At 31.1% G+C, this 17,600-nt stretch overlaps 1 protein-coding gene across 2 annotated transcripts in view; it reads right to left on the bottom strand.

Annotated features, from left to right (window-relative positions):
- The window catches only part of LOC124369209 (PAX-interacting protein 1), a 121,101-nt gene that overhangs the window by 57,240 nt on the left and 46,261 nt on the right, over positions 1–17,600 (bottom strand). For both annotated transcript variants that reach the window (XM_046827046.1, XM_046827047.1), the window contains exons 11-12: positions 15,863–16,026; positions 5,815–5,916 (exon numbers count right to left, since the gene is read on the bottom strand). In XM_046827046.1, coding sequence (XP_046683002.1) covers positions 5,815–5,916; positions 15,863–16,026 — 266 coding nt within the window. The remainder of the gene's footprint in view (positions 1–5,814; positions 5,917–15,862; positions 16,027–17,600) is intronic.

Genomic DNA, 17,600 nt, shown 5'->3' with positions numbered 1-17,600 from the left:
CTGTGGACCCTAGAAGATAGGTTTCAAGGTAAGCCTATCAACTAGTAACAATCCCTAGCTTTAAGCCCTATTAATTCAAACCTTGGAAGAGATTTGGTATGATACGATGAAAACTTAGGACAAATATAGTTTGTTTATATCAACTTTATTATTAGTTCAATGCAAAGTTACAATTCTCTATGAATTTTCAGTTAAAGAATATTGTCTATTACCATGTAGGTTTATAGAAAATAAGAAACATTTTATACTATTTAAAATACCACATACAAAATAACATAAACTGGTTAAGAAAATTTGAGCTGCCACTGCAAGGATTAACAACTCACTCTTCTGTTAGAAAATGTCTAGCTATTTGACAGCAGGAGAAAGTAAGACTTTTTAAAGGTTTATTAAAGTTAAGAAAAAAAAGGGAGAGAGAATATACATCACTGGACAGAGTCAAAAATGAAAGGAATTATACAGCAAATTCATCAGAATCTCACTTGAATTTAAATTTGTCTCTCTAATTTTAATTAGAGACAAATGGGTGAAAATTTTCTGAGTTTGGGTGCAACTGCAGCATTCATAAGTTAGCTGAGTCTGAGAGGCCTCTTTACATAAAACTAGGAACACTTAAATAGAAACTCATCCCTTTTAGCAGACCAACTCCAACCCATTGTACTATCTTGTTTCTATTTTAACACCACTAAGTGTGTCAAACTAATAACTACTTATAATGCCTAGTTCAATTGCATGTAAGCTAACCAATTGTTTACTATGTTCATATTCCTCACCTTCATTTCAACAACAGATAATTTCACTTGCCAATGTCATGTAAAAGTTTAAAATTATGTAAACCCATAACGTGCCCACCCCGTCTCACTTGCTTATGTTCCTTAGCTTTCATCACTTACACAGAAAACCGTATGCATGCTTAGTGAAACATTAAAAAGTGACATACCCCCAAATGAGATGAAAATTTTCAAAACTTATAATTACACAAGGAAGGTGATATACATGATGCCTCAAGTTATAGGATTAAAGCAATTCAACCTTGTTCCTAAACTTGTTAAGAAATTTTATAACTGTTTCAATTAATTGACTGTTATGAAAACAACTTGTTGAACCTAGAACAGTGTGGGTATATGTGAAATTACTACTATCATTATTTATGTGGCAGAAAAGATGAACAAATAACCAAAGAACTCATCTGTACCTCAGAGATAAATTCTCAGGCCCCTTTTAAAATTTGGTCTACATGAGGGAAGTTTTTTTTTTCAATCATAAGAGAAGACATATAATTTTTGTTTTTATTTTAATTATATCAATGAGATTTAGAAGTAGCAAAAAACAACACCTGAACTGAATGGTGGATAAAATAATATTAAGCAGACATTTAATTTTCATCAAACAAGAACAAAATAATAATTTTTATAAACACCAGCAAACAAATGTGATAACGTTTTAAAACAAAACATACACAAATTGATTAATGCTGTAAAGTTTTGGATTTTTAGGTTCTTTAGAACACATTAAACATGTTGAAGACATCAGTAACTAAGGTAGCTGTGTGTTTATTTGGCTTTTGTTCAATCTTATATGTCTTATGGTTTAGCTACATGTGGTTGGACAACTAAACAAAATCATACATTTAAAAAAAGTGGCAGTACGGATTATGCTTAGTTTTCGTTTATATGCACCTTGTGGAATTATTTTCTCTTGTTGGATATACTTACAGTATATGATTTGTAGCTTTTTAAACTTACTGTTATCACAATATAACTACTAGATGAATTCAGTTTAGTGATACATAATCTAATGATTCTAGGAGTAAATATAGTTTAGAATTTAACTATCCCTTATTAGAATTACATAAAATCCTCTTTTCATTCAAGAATTAAATGTTTCTAGAGTTTGCTTTATAGCAAAAACTCTTTAACTAATACAAGTGGTTTTGAATGATATTATAGTTGTTTTTTATAATTTTTAAATATTTTGAGATTATTAAAATAAAATATTTAGTGATTTCTTTAATCAGTAAATCTTTTTTGTTTAAGGAATTAAACTAAACAATTTTGAATAAATATTAATTATTCATTATATATTTGACACTAACTATTGTATTATAATATGAATGCAGTGATTTTAAATTTGAATCTAAGCTAGTTGTGTCTTCAATTGGAATTAAATTGAGCCATACCTTTAATTATATAGTGAATATCAGTCTTTCTTTAGCTACTTCATCTTGCATCCCATCATGGTTAAAAAGAGGTGAAACCATGTTTTTAGTTAGTGTGAAGTTGGCAATGTCATTATTATCAGGAAAGCACACATATATAATTAGTTTCACATCATGTCACATCTATAACTAGTAATAATTGGAGCCACATCACCCAATTCACATGATAATGAGACGTTTATTGATTGAGTCATGTCGTAAACCAGAAAGTTTATTGTCTTTAAACATGAATAGAGCAATCAAAAGTCATCTTTTATAATAAAGAGTAATTTATTGCCTATTGTGCAATGTATTTTTTTAATGGGTCAAATCAATAGAGGAAAGAACATAACGGTTGATATTAAAATATACATTCTGTATCTCTTCAAATAACTATAAAATTATTCTAAAATATGAAAACTTGACATCAATAAAGACTTAACAACAATAAAAACATACTTTTTTATAATATAACAATTTTAATAAGTAAATTATTATAAAAAAATAATACTACATATATAAACAGGTATTAAGCTAATTTAAAAATCTTAAGGCACTAATACCACAGGGCAAAAAACTTTTTAAAAGTAAAAGGCTTTGTCCTCATGCCATTTCTTTAGAATGTCTTTAAATATTTTTAATGGTGCATGCCATTCTTTTTGTGGTAGTCTATTGAACATATTTTCTTTAATAATAAAATGACTATTTATAGTTGTTTCTTTCTTTATTATCAATCATTATTTGTAATTATTTGAAAAAGGCTCACATGACTCTTTCAAAAACTTTTTTTATTGGCCTTAGAGTTCTCTTTTGCCATATAAAAACTTTTACATACTCACAGTTACTCCCCATAGTGTTATTCTAGCACAAAAGTGTAGTATCATCAGTGTATACAATTGATGATAAATTAAATATTAGGTCATTAACTGAATTTACAAATAAAACCGGTCCAACTTCATTGGATCATTGGAGAACTCATTTACATCTTTAAAAGTTGATTTTATAGGCCCTGGACTACCATTTGTTTCCTATCTTACAGATAAGGTAAAAATAAATCAACTCTTCATCTCTTGTTCCACATAGACACAGTTTTATTATAATGTGTGTGAGATACAATCAAACGCTTTGTAACGTCAGCTAGAGTAGCAGATGATATTTATTTGTTTTAAAAATTCAGAATAATTTGTTCCACAAGTTTTTCTACTGCTTTTAGTGTATTGCGCCCTTGCATGGAACCAAACTGTTGGTTACAAAACAGATTATTTTAAAGGAATATAACTAAACTATTTAACTGTTGCTTAAAACAACATTCGAATACCTTACTAAAAATTGGAACTCGAAAAATTGGTCAATAGCTTGATGGATCATATTTGTCTTTTTTTTAATGTTGGAGTCACTTTAGCTAATCTAAAAACCCTAGGATATACCCCTTGCTCTGATATCTAGTTAAAAAGAAAATTTAGGGATCCTAAAATTATTTTAATAATTTCTTTAACAATAGAGTTTGAAAAACGACAGTAATCTTCACTACGAGATGAACTGATACTCTGTGCACTTTTCCAAGTATCGGATTGTCTAATTCTTTTCCTGTTATAAAATATTCTTCACCCTCAAAATAGTTTATAACATATTCTAGTTTGATCTTCAGATACATTTTTATTACAACTACTTAAATATAACTTACTTACTAAATTTAAAAAATTTCATCAAATGTATTTGAATTAATAACACTACTTCAAAGCTGTTACAGCCATTGCCATTATTTAATTCAATTTTAATAATATTCCAGGTGGCTTTACATTTATTATAAACATTAACAATAAAGTTTTCATTAGCATATTTAAAAAACAATTTTGGTTTTGTAATTTCTTTTTGATTTAATGTACATATATTGCTTTGTATTTATTTTCATCTAATGTAACCTCATGGTTTTTGTTTTGTTATGAAATAAAATTTTAAATTCCTTCATCTTATTTTAGTTCTGGTCTAAGCAAGATCACGGCCATAGCTCTCTATACAAATAAGTAATTTGTGTTTTCTTTATGTATATAAGTTTTCATTTAGAATTTCAAAATCATGCTCAGTTGTAGTTTCAGCCTCTTCTTCCTTAAGCAGACTGTAGCGCTTCTGTGTTTTAATACTGAATTTTGAACTTGCTTGTATGAAATTGGGACTAGATTTGTTTCCCTTTTACAACAGTTGAGATTTATTCAGTTGGATTACTCTCAGTCTCATAATTGTTATTTTGTTTCATATTGGTCCCATAGATAGGTGTTGAGTGTAGAATAGACAGTCTCATAGCCAATTTCCTTAAATACTTTTCTTGTTATTTGGTGAATCAGGTTTTTTAACTATAACATTTAACTTCTGACCTTTTATGCTGATTGCAGTATAGTTTTCTCTTTTTTAGAACCATTGCTTTAAGATTTAAGCAGTAGGTTTTAAGTTTTCTAATGTTTTTGTTTACTAAAATTAAGTCTTCATCTTAGGTTTTTATTATTTCATTTTGCTTATCGATTTATTGGGTTACATCATGTGTGATCCCTTCATTTTCTTCTTCAAGTTCAAGTGCAATACCAGTTGATATGCATTTGTCACAAAACGAGTTCCTTAGGGGCTTATGTAGGTCATGAAATTCTGCAGTAGACAATTTAAAATGGTACCATTTAGAATATAGCCTCTTACATAAAAAAGCTTAGCTCTTTATAACGTGCTTTTGTGCAATTTCCATGTTGGTAATGTACCTTTTTCACCATTTTATCTGTACCAAATTATTCTTGAAATTATACTGCTGTTGCAATATACGAGTTGAAGTTGTATCAGTATAATATAAATAAATAAATTGAAACATTAATAAATAGATCATAAAACATAAAATATTACTTAATAAAACACTTATACAGTTAGTTTTACTTAAATAATTTAGCAAATAATACAGTAATAAAATTCATTTGGATCAGTCCAATAAAAGATAGATGAAAACTTTCAAAATAAAACTAACCCAGTTTAAATTTCAAGTAAAAAGTTTACACTAGATGTTGTAATCTGGGTACCTATAGATTAATAGTGTTATCATCTATCCATTGAGCTATTTCAGATGGTTGACAATGGCAGGTTTCAGTTATTGATAAGGTTATTTAGTTATCTGACAATGTCAGTACTCAGATGTCAGGTCAAAACTGACCATTAGGTTAATGTTGTTACTATGTACAAAAATTGATAAGTATAACAATCTGAAAGCATTTTTCTTATTTTTACATTTAGAAGCTATCAATGATAATAACTTAAATTTTATTTTCATACATTTAAAATATTCATGCAATAAACAGTTTTCTAGTATAAATGCCTAGTAATTATGTGATACCTATTATTTCAGATCATTTTCCAGAAGAAACGGTCATTGGCTTAAGACGAAACAAAAACCTTTAAAGAATTTTTACTATAAAACTTGTCAAAATATTGCCTGCACAAAACCAATATCACTCTTAGTCAATAGCAGATGACCCAGACCATTTAAGGCAAAAATATTTGCACATATCCAAATTATGTATTCCAAAATACAAAGATTTAAATATTTTGTAAACATCTAAGCAAGATTGAAGAAAAAATTCAGTTACCGAAAAGATATCTGAGGTAGAAGCAACTGTGTCAGTGGGCTCAGTCAACGGTTGATGAGGTAGTGACGGCTGACTTGGAGTCCCAGCAGCCTGACCTGCCATCTGTCAAAAACACTCACTATTACATAATACTATTGGCATTATTTCACAGTTTATGATCTGCTAATTGGTTTAATGGAAAAGATTTTGTCAAATTAGAACAAGATTTGACGTCAAATCTTGTACCACTCCTGCTGATGGTTGAACTGAGTCATTTCTACTGAATAATTGCCATACAGCCAGCTCCAGGAGTGATGGAAACAAAGATACACATAAGAAAGTTGTTCTGGTATTTTCCTGTATTGCTGGACGGGAAATGCTTTTTCAGTAGGCTTGGTAGTGATAAAGTAGGTTAGACCCAGACAACTCTATCTAGCATTGGATTGCACCTGGAAAAAACCCGGGTAAGAATATCCACCCTAAAAAGTGGACATCGCCCAATGGGAGTGTAGCAAACCAAATCGAACATGTATATAAAGGCATCTTAGATCAGTTAATATGGTGAAAAGTCAAAGGGGTGTAGGATGATGTAGCACGGAACATTTCTTGGTGGTGGTAATAGTTTTTGTTAGTGTGTTCTGTTTCTTCTTGAGAACCAGAAAACATAGCTTAATAACAGATTTTTAAAAATTGTAAATAAACAGAGCAAGGAAAAAAAGTGAAATTGTTGGCATATTTGTCCCAAGAAGTAAGATAAGAGACAGACAAATGAACAAAGAAGTTAACCTTGAGAACAGAGAAAAAATATAAATGATACACTAACTGAAACAGAACAAGATGTATCACAAAACAATGCAAAGGACTTTTCTAGAAGTGTCAGATTCCTATGAAAGGGGTACAAACCTACAGTTATGGGTGTTAAAGACTAATCAGGGCAAGTGCATTTCGAACTGAAATAAGTGTACTTATTAAATACTGTTATATATAACTCGTACATTTTAATCATAAAAGCACTACTATGCTAACTAACTTTTATTATATTGTTTTATTAAATGTAGAATAAATAACATTGACGCCTTTCTTTGTATATGAATATGCAATGTATGAATAAAGATTATTTTATTTTCATTTCAGGTCTTAGAAATATAGAAGGATTATTTTTGCCAATTACTAAACAAGATGACGAAGATGATTATGAGGAAGAAGAACACAATTACAAAAAGAAGAAGAAATTCCAACATTGGAAAAAGTAAAGACCATATTTAAAAAATTTTAAAGTGGCAAAGCTCCCGGAGAGGATAATATGCCAGTAGAACTAGTAGCTCCTGGCTGTGAGGAATTAATCCCCTGTTTTCTCAAACTAATTTTGAAAATATGGGAAATAGAAAAAATACTTACAGAATTGTCAAAAGCAGTTATAGTACCACTACAAAAGAAAGGGGACAAACGCCTGCAAAACCTACAGAAGGATTTCCTTACTGAACTCAACCGATGAAATACTATCAAAATTTGTGCTTAACTGATTAAAAACATATGGTGAAAAAATAATAGATCATCATGCAGGTTTTATGAAAGGGAGATCAACAATGGACCAAATGTTTAAAATGAAGGAGATGGCATCAAATTATCAGAAATACAACACAGATGTCAATGTATTATATATTGACTTTAGAAAACATATATGTAATATGTATAGATAAAAAAACAACTTAAAATTTATAAAGAAAAGTGCGATACCAGGAAAGCTAATTAACTTGACAAGTGTGCGTGTTTGAACAACTCCAAAGATAAGGTTAAAGTAGAAAAAGAATACACACACACATTTTAAACCAGCACTGGAGTAAGGCAAGGAGATGGGCTCTCCCCTCTCCTGCTCAATTTGCAATTAAAATTGCACTGAAGACAACAAAGAGTGCACCAGAAGTACTAAACATTGGAAAGAAAGTAACATGCTGGCATTTGGGATGACATTGCAAATTTGGCAAAAAAAGAGGATCAAATAGAACTAACAGAGAAATTTATATCAGAAACAGCAAAGGTCAGAATCAAATGAAATCAAAATTCTCTTTATTTATCCATGTACAGTTGGTACATGAAATAGCACTATTAAAAGAACTACATACTAAAACTATATTAGGATTAAAATTTACAATTTAACAATTTATTAAAATTACAATGTTATAAATCAACTAACTCATAAAAACTCCTCGAGTGAATATAATGCAAATTCCAATAAATGCTCCTTTAAATTTGATTTGAATTTCTTTAAGCTATTTCTATTCTTTAAATCATTTGGTAGTTTTTGAAAAAAACTTATTTCCAGCACAAGTATTCTTAAAAAAAATCTAGATTGTAATTTTTTACGGTAAATTTCTCCTTTCCTCTAGTGTTATATATATGTTGTACCTCACTTTTGTTACATTCATGGCATCTGAAGAAAATAACAGATTCGAAAACATATAAACTGCTAATATATTCAATTCTCTAAAATACTGTCTAACTGAATCTCGCTAATTAAAAGTTTAAGGATAGCCCTCAATACTTTTTTTGAATTTTAAGAAGTTTACCTATGTCTTCCTTAGAAGATACCCGTTATAAGCAAATACCATAAGATATATGAGAATATATAGGGTGTATATTATGTCTGGAAACACCCAAATATATCCTTTAATAATTTAAATATAAATTTGAAACCTCTTACAATCGTGATAGAGATTGGGCATCTACTTTTTGGAACAATGTTTTGTTATGTCACACCAACGGGGGACGTCCTGCCGAGGGTATCGTGAATATTCTTAATGGAAGCCTATACCTTGTGATACATAATTTTAAAGGTAATAGCTTACTGAATTGAATGCCACAAACCGCATCTCAAAGGAATTATTCTATCAGAAAATAGAGCATTTTTAGTATTGAAAATTTACTGATGTTCAACAATGTAATTTTAACATGGTTCTTGCCACAAAATGTGTTACACTAATTTTTTAGCATTTTTTAAATGTTAAATTAAAATAAAATAAACAATTTATTTTTAAGCTGGTTTCATTAGTACAAATTTACCAGTTTTTATTACAATGAATAAAACTTATGAGTCACTTTCTCTGATTACTTATGAATCTGTACTTGGTGTTTTCCAGTCAGCAGGAAGGTTTAAAGAGACAAAGGTCACTAGCCTATGAGAAACATTATTGTGTTATTAATCATCTGGTCTAAGCTTGGGAATTACAAATGGACAAAGGTCATATCATTCCTGTCGAGTTAATCAGTGTCTCTGAAGCATTGCTGTCAACAAGTTATCTAATTACAGTAGTTCAGTTTTTATTTGGCATTTTAATGGAATTGTCTGAAAGAGAACGAATTACTCTGTTGATGATGCGAGGATATGGCGATTGTCAAAGATCTTATCGGGAAGTTTGTAATTTGTTTAATGACACTTTCCCAGAAAGGAATCCCATAAGTGTTTCAACAATATCAAAAACTATTGAGCGTTTTGAAATGACAGGGAGTGTACGTAATCGGCCAAAGTCGGGTAGGATACAATCTGAAACAGATGAAGAACATGCACTAGATGTTTTGCAAACATTTATTGAAGACCCACATACATCGCTCAGAAAAGCTGCACAGCAACATGATATGCACCCTATGTCTGTGAGTAAGATTTTGAAAATTAATAAATACAAACCATTTAAAGTTCATTTAGTCCAACAGTTAAGTGAGGATAATTACGACAGAAGAGTTGAGTTTTGTGAACTTGTGATGCGCAAATGTGATGACAATAGAGATTTTCTGACCAACATACTATTTTCTGATGAGGCAACTTTTTTCCTAAATGGCAATGTTAACAGGCACAATTGCCGTTACTGGGCTAGTGAAAACCCACATTGGATTACTGAGTCCCATTCACAGCAACCACAAACACTGAACGTATGGTGTGGAATTTTAGGTAACAAAATTGTTGGACCCTTTTTCATCAATGGAAATTTAAATGCCGAACTTTACTACAATATGCTCCAAAATGAAATAATCCCAGCTATTCAAATTGCATCAGGAGAATACTTTGATAATGTATGGTTTCAGCAGGATGGTGCTCCACCCCATTATGGGAGACAGGTAAGAGAGTATTTGGATTTAAGGTTTCCTCATAAATGGATTGGCCGAAGAGGAGAAATCGAATGGCCTCCAAGATCTCCGGATTTGTCACCAATCGATTATTTCCTATGGGGTCATTTAAAATCCAATGTTTATAGAAGAAAGCCTCATAATTTGGAAGACCTAAGAAACAGGATTATAGAGGAGATTGCTTTGATAACTGAAGAAATGTTAGGCAACTCTGTCGAATCATTTTACACAAGATTGGCTCATTGTCAAACCGTAGAAGGAACACAGTTCGAACAATTGCTTTGACACCAAATGCAGGTAAAACGTTTGTTGTAAGACTTTTCTAACAGCATACATTATTTTTTATTTGTAATAAGAAATCAATAACATAAGTATTTCCATAATTGTACTGTAATAAAAACTGGCAAATTTGTGCTAATAGAACCAGCTTAAAATGAAATTTTTGTTTTATTTAATTGAACATTTAAAAAAATGCTAAAAAATTAGTGTAACACATTTTGTGGCAAGAACCATGTTAAAATTACATTGTTGAACATCAGTAAATTTTCAATACTAAAAATGCTCTATTTTCTGATAGAATAATTCCTTTGAGATGCGGTTTGTGGCATTCAATTCAGTAAGCTATTACCTTTAAAATTATGTATCACAAGGTATAGGCTTCCATTAAGAATATTCACGATACCCTCGGCAGGACGTCCCCCGTTGGTGTGACATAACAAAACATTGTTCCAAAAAGTAGATGCCCAATCTCTATCACGATTGTAAGAGGTTTCAAATTTATATTTAAATTATTAAAGGATATATTTGGGTGTTTCCAGACATAATATACACCCTGTATATTGGCAAAATAAGCTAATTTTAAAACATTAGTGCATAATTGAGACATTCTTCTTATGGTATACAGGCCAGAGCTGATTTATGCTAGAACATAGTCAGTATATTTGTACTAGTTTAAGTTGGCATCAATCTTCATATCCAAGAATTTTGTTTCTTTAACCTGTTCTATGCTATCTGTGCCTATGATTACATGGGGATTTATTTGGCACTTATTTTGTTGAGAAATTAATAAATTTAGTTTTTTGTTTATTTTCCAATAAAGAATGCCAGATTATTGCTAATGAAGAAAAACCCCAATATATGAGGATAAGTAGAAGACTGAAGGAGAATCTAGTGACACTAGATGTCTTAAAATAAGACTGTATAAAGTAATTGTAGAGTCTATTCTAGTGTATGGATCAGAATTATGGACTCTTACAAGGAAATCTTCCAAGATTTCAAAAAAAAAAATTTTTTCTCTAGAAATTTAATTAATTTTAAAACAAAATATTAAGAAGAATATATGGCACTATCCAAGAAAAAGGAGGATGGAGAATTAGGAAAAATAGGTAACTAAGAGGCTTGTACCAGGAACCAGATATGGTTGCTCTTACAAGAAGTAGAAGATAAAAATGGCTGGGATGGGGATAAGCAACACTGTGAACTGTCCTTTTACTTCCCTATGAAGTCCATTCATTATTATGAAATATCAGTCTTCTCATGTTTGTATTGTAACTATGAACATCACCACTTAATCATTTATCCTAATTTTGCTGCTGTTCTCTCAATTTATTTTAGAGAGAGCTTTTATCTAATCTGTTATAGTTAATGCAAATAAAATTTAACCTTTCCAGCGTTATTGACGCGGATCCGCGGAGGGCCACTACAAGCTCAAAACGTTATTGCTGTGGATCCGCGTTTTTGCATTATTTATTTTCTTACTGCTATGTTAGTTGAATATTTTGCTGCTAGATGGTTCTAGTAGTCATACGACATACAGACGGGTTGCCCTGCCTCGAATTCTATTACAATGGGAGTGGCAGTGGCTTCTAATTGGCCAAACACCACCACTTAGGCCAAACACCACCACCAGGTCTAGCGGGCGTGGCCCCGCGCTATTCACAAAGTCATTGATGAGAGCTCCCGTCAAGGCAACTAGTCAGTTAGTTAGTGAGAAGCGTCTGGTATTTCGGTTATCACTAATTTTCTGTTGTGTCCTATTCTTTTTAAAGTAAATTATTCATATTATATACAACAGTGTCCAGTGTTTATTTAGTGTTTTTTACCATTATTCATGTGCAATGGCGAATCCAGACGATTCGGGATTTGAAGATTTGGTAAAATTCTGAGCAATTACTTGGTCAACCCCAACTTTTTCATATTTTACTACGGTCATAAGGATGTTCTCAGAAAGCAAGAAACATATAATTCAAGCCCAGCAAGGCCGTCCTACAAGTTGCCGAGTGATAAGAAGGTTCAAAGTCCACGCGATAACAGTGGCTTGCGGGAGACGTGCGGAATGCCAGTTTTGACAGCCCGCCACCAAATAAACACTCTTTGTCTACTTTTGTATCTTTCTAATTTTATTAGTTTGTAATATAGTATATGTTTATCTGTAAAACTGTGTTTCATTCCCCTACTTACTGAATAAATGATAAAAAAATTAGTGACAACTACACTACTGTTCTACGATATTCTTAAAAGTTAAAAATTAGCCTAGGAAATCCAAAAAGGGCTAAACAAATTTTATTTACCATTAAATAACTCTATTTTGACATATAGAAATGAAAATAAATTTAACTTTACACATTGGAAATTAAAAACAATTGTAACTTAATCAAAGATCAGGTCCAATTTTTCATTGCACCTGACAGAAGACAGAATTAATAATCTTGCAACTCTGGCATAAACCTGATATCGGACATTTTAGATTGTAGCACCCATTACCGGGTCTTTTAACATTACATTATTTTGTTATTATGTCTTTAAAATATGCTCAAAATTTATCAGTATTAATACTAGTATAAAGAGAAATATCCAATGTAATTCAATAATAAACTTTCTGATTATTTTATGTCCTATTACAAGTCTACATGTTCTGTATTCTTGGAAGTATTTCTCACGTTCACACGTACTGCATCAGCTGCACACGCTGTGATGAATAAGAAATCTTATGTAAATATATTTTTTATGGTTTAGTAACATGTATTTTGTACTACTATAAGCTAAAAGTTAAATTAATTTAAAAAAATTTCTTACATGAATAGATAACCAAAAGTGAACATTAAATTTTTACTTTTTGGGAAGTTGTGATTTTGGACTTATTTTTCTTTTATTTTAACATAAAACATAAAGTTCTAAAAGATGTTCTTCTTTTTGGTTTTACTCTAAATTAAATCTCCTATCTGTTGTATAGTTTGTTTTTTCATATCATCAATCATAACTTTTGCACAAATAAAAAACTTTGAATTAACTCTTTTTATTTTTTTAATGTTTGCAAGCATGTAGTGACTACATTTAAAATACCTATATACTTATAACTTATAAGGGAAACGCTCCTTAAACATTCAGAATAAAATGTTATATAATATAATACAGTAAATCTTTATTTATATATATATATAAAATTTCAATATATCAAGGCTGTTTGGGGGAGACTAGAGGTTTACAATTTTTGGTCTGTTATTCATTACATAAAGGTTAAATCGGCAGACTTCAATATAAAGTGGTCCACAACAACTGCAGTAATAATATAGTCTTGCCTATCAATACTTTATTGGGAAATGTGTAGTAAGAAATTATAACTGTAATAAGTATTACATAAATTTAAATTTGTTACTTTTAATATGACATACCGTATTACATTATAAATGGGAACATTAAGTAATGATTGAAAAATGTATATAAATACAATATGTTTACTATCATACTTTTACATGAAATACTGTCACAGTTGCAAATTTAATGGATAACAGTTCACCGAGTCAACTTAAATTCGCTTGAATAATGGTAACATCCAAATCAAACTGAGGGTGGAGTGGTGATTCATGACTGGCGATAACAGAAAACTAAGCAGTGTCAATGGTGGGGGTTTCAAGTCTCAACATGAAAAATACGGTACTTTACTTCAGTTCGTTGCGCTCATAAACTGAAACTTCGATATATATATAGAGGTTAATAGTAGGCACAATTAAGGGAGAAAATATTCGCTATATGGAGGTAAAATTAGCATTGAAGTAAATGATACACTCAGGCGGAATGACAAAACTTCGATTTATAAAGGAATTCAATATATTAAGGTTTCATATATTAAGGTTTAATATATCAAGGTTCCAGTGTTTAAACTACCGGGTGGGTGAAAATTAACTAGATATTATAAAATTGTTATAAATGATTTAATAATGACCCTATTTTATTAAGAAACCAAGTACATGTTGTTTTGCTATATAAGAAAACAGGAATAAGTTAAATCTCAATGTAGGCACCAGTGTTGTTAACTAACTTCTTCAAACAACCAGGGATCAATTTACACTTCTCTGAAGGAAGTCAATTGGGATGTTGGTGATAACCTCTTCAATTCTGTTTTCCAATCCCTCCAATTTATGAAGTTTGGACTTATATATCTTCTCCTTGGCGTAGCCCCACAAAAAAAAAAAATCACATGGAGCAAGACCTGGACTTTTTGCAGGCCATTCGTACAGTCCATGCCGTCCCAGCCAACACCCAGGAAATGTTTGGTCCAACCACTATTGAGATCAGTATGCAAATTGGGGTGGTGCACCATCTTGCATAAAAATGAGGTCGTCAATGTTTTCTCATTGTGATATCGTAGACCACACATAGTCTAGAAGAATCTGAAGGTAGCAATCAGCATTAATGGTGTCACGCACAAGATATGGACTGAAGCTTTGCTGCAGTCATTCCACACCACACGGTTACTTTGGTGCAAGTTTGCAACTTTTCAACTGTCATTTTGGGATCTGTATCACGTGGTGCCCAGTAATGGCAGTTATGACGATTGACAAAACCACCAGTATGGAACACGGTCTCGTCACTCCACAAGAGATTTTCAAACAGTTGTGGCCAATCTTTGTGCTAACTCAGCATTAATTCCACATATTCTATTTTTCGGTCAGTCTTCAAATTTAAACTCTTGTACATAATGAGGTTTCCATGGATGAAAATTTAGTTCCTTATGCAACACCACACACACTGTATCCCTTGTTAGTTCACTTTCACAAGCTGTAAGACATAATGATTTTTTTGGGCCACAAGTACAGTACACTGAACTGTTACATTTTCCTCCAATGCATGGATAGCCACTTCTTATGTCTTTCACAGAACTGATGGTCATCAACCTTACATGAGAGTATCTGGACATATTGAAGCATTTACTCCCTTCTCTCTAAGCTACCATCTTTGCACAAAAATAATCGATTTCCACACTTCATAACGCGAAGCAACCTGAGCTACCTCATATACATTCAATTTCTCAGGCAATTTTCTTTACAATGAGCCGTTTCTAAAGAAAAACAATGAACTAGGTTAAGTAGTCAATATAAAATATTAATGTGTACTCTGTATTAAGCCACTATTTTAGTCAACATGAAATCAGTAATATAACAGATTTTATAACAGTTTTATGATAACTAGTTACTTTTCACCCACCCAATATTTTATATTACAGACATGATAATAAAATAAATATAAGGCAAAGTCTAAGTAAAAAAACACCACCATTGAGAGAGAAATTCGACTGCCCTTTCCAGGGTCCATAAACAATTTGTGAAACTTTTAATTATGTATTTTATTAGGTAAAATTTTTACGGTTCTCCTTCAGAACTCTGAGCTTACATTTTCACTAAAATTAATTTCAGACACTTACCCAAGTGGCAATGCATTAATTCAATAATAGATGGGTTCAAATCTTAATAACACATTGTAATCTATTGAAATTTTACAGAATTTTCATCTCTATACTTGCTTAACGATAATAAACAAATTTTTAATACTTCAAACATTTGAATAAGAGTCTTATATTGTGATACTTTTTTATACATTCTAGGATTTATCTTATATTCAGCACAGTAATCAATCAGTTAATTATGCTAAATATTTCATTTGATAGATGTACCTGATTATTATAGAGCATCGGTTGTGGTGTAGTTGGATGAGAAAGCCGAACACCACCTGTAGACACCTGTTGCTTCTGATGCAACTGCTGAAACCTGTGTAACTGCAACTGCTGCTGCTGCTGCCTCATCTGAGCAATCTGTTGCTGCTGAGGCCCGGCTTGACCTAAACACACTTCATATTTAAACAATACTGTTTGTTGCCATATTGCACTTGTTAAAAAGACTGAAATACTTCTCTACTTTTTATTTAACACAATTCCCACCTTTACCTGAATATTTTGTTGAAGAAGTAAAAAAAATATTACAGTGTTATATTAAATGAACAGGTGGTCAAGGCAAATCCTATTTTAAAATATTTACATGATGGTATGGAACAAAATAACTATCTCTTGGAATCTACTTTTATGATCTACTCTATTTTGATTATGTATTTATTAAGTAAAATTAAGCTAATCTAACATTATTGAGACCAAATCTGTTAAAAGTTAAAATTAAAGTAGTTTGACCAATTAGTGTCAATTTTCAAGCATGGGTTGAATGATTATCATGGAATGTCTATATAATTTAAATGCTAACATACCCCTAGAGAATGATTAATTTAATTTGATTAAAATATAAAATAAAATTAAGACAAATTAAAATACTAAAATCAATAAAAATAATTAAAAACAAAGTTTACTAAAATAGAAACATATAATGAAATAAAGTAAAGTCGGTGATTTACTGAGTGAAAAAAAAACTGGGAAATGTTTAACCATTTGCTTAAGTTACATAAGTTGTGGATGTAGCTTGATCTTGTAAGTATTACAATGCAACTGGGAAAACTACAAATCAATGTGAATCTACAGGAATCTGAGTGTAATTTTCTGCATTGGTTGAGCGGGGAGATGACATCACCATCCACGTAAATACAGAACGGAGCAGGCCCCAACTCAGTTATAACACTCGCTTCATATCATACCTCATACAATAGTCAGACCCTACCGCCAGTCTTATCTCAAGACTTAGTGGAAGCACACGGTTCACTCTCTCTTCACTTCAAAATTGGTCTTTGATCACGTCTTGCCTGACTTTTCCGTTAAAGTCTGCCTCACATCAGAGATCAGTGCAACAGTTTATATTGATTTCGCAACTAGCCAGTGATATGATGTCACCGAATCGGATTGCAACAATTGTGTGTACATTTCACTGATGCCAGTCTGACAAATTCTCATCAGTACTTCAAGATGAAACAAACTCTTTTGCACTGGGAGCAAAATTCCTCTACTTGTTAGCCCAATATCCCTATATCAACATAAACCAACTAAGAAAGATAAGTAGAGTATTATAAAATGGATTAAAATGTTTGAAGAAAAAGATAATAAATTTTATTTTCATAAATAATAACATGTTTATAATATTTGTTTCAGTTAATAGTTCAGTTTTAAAATATTTTATATATATATATATATATATATATATATATATATATATATATATATATACAAATTTGTGTTACTGGTTGATCATCAATACTTGCTATTATAAAACTTGCTATAACAAGATGTAAAGATTCTTTTATGTACCAATAACGAATATTTCATTAACCCATACCATGTGTATAGTCATGCTTCATTTACATTACCTGAATAATAACTTGAGATAAAAATCAAATGCTAATTGTACACATTTGATCGTTTCGATACAGTCAACATTTTAAGGGATAGGACTCCCTGGGAACAACAACTTCTTCATGAG

Source organism: Homalodisca vitripennis, chromosome X (genome assembly GCF_021130785.1).
Source record: "Homalodisca vitripennis isolate AUS2020 chromosome X, UT_GWSS_2.1, whole genome shotgun sequence".
NCBI lineage: Eukaryota > Metazoa > Arthropoda > Insecta > Hemiptera > Cicadellidae > Homalodisca > Homalodisca vitripennis.
The sequence above is the reverse complement of the archived record's forward strand: the minus strand, read 5'-3'. Positions and strand labels throughout refer to the sequence as shown.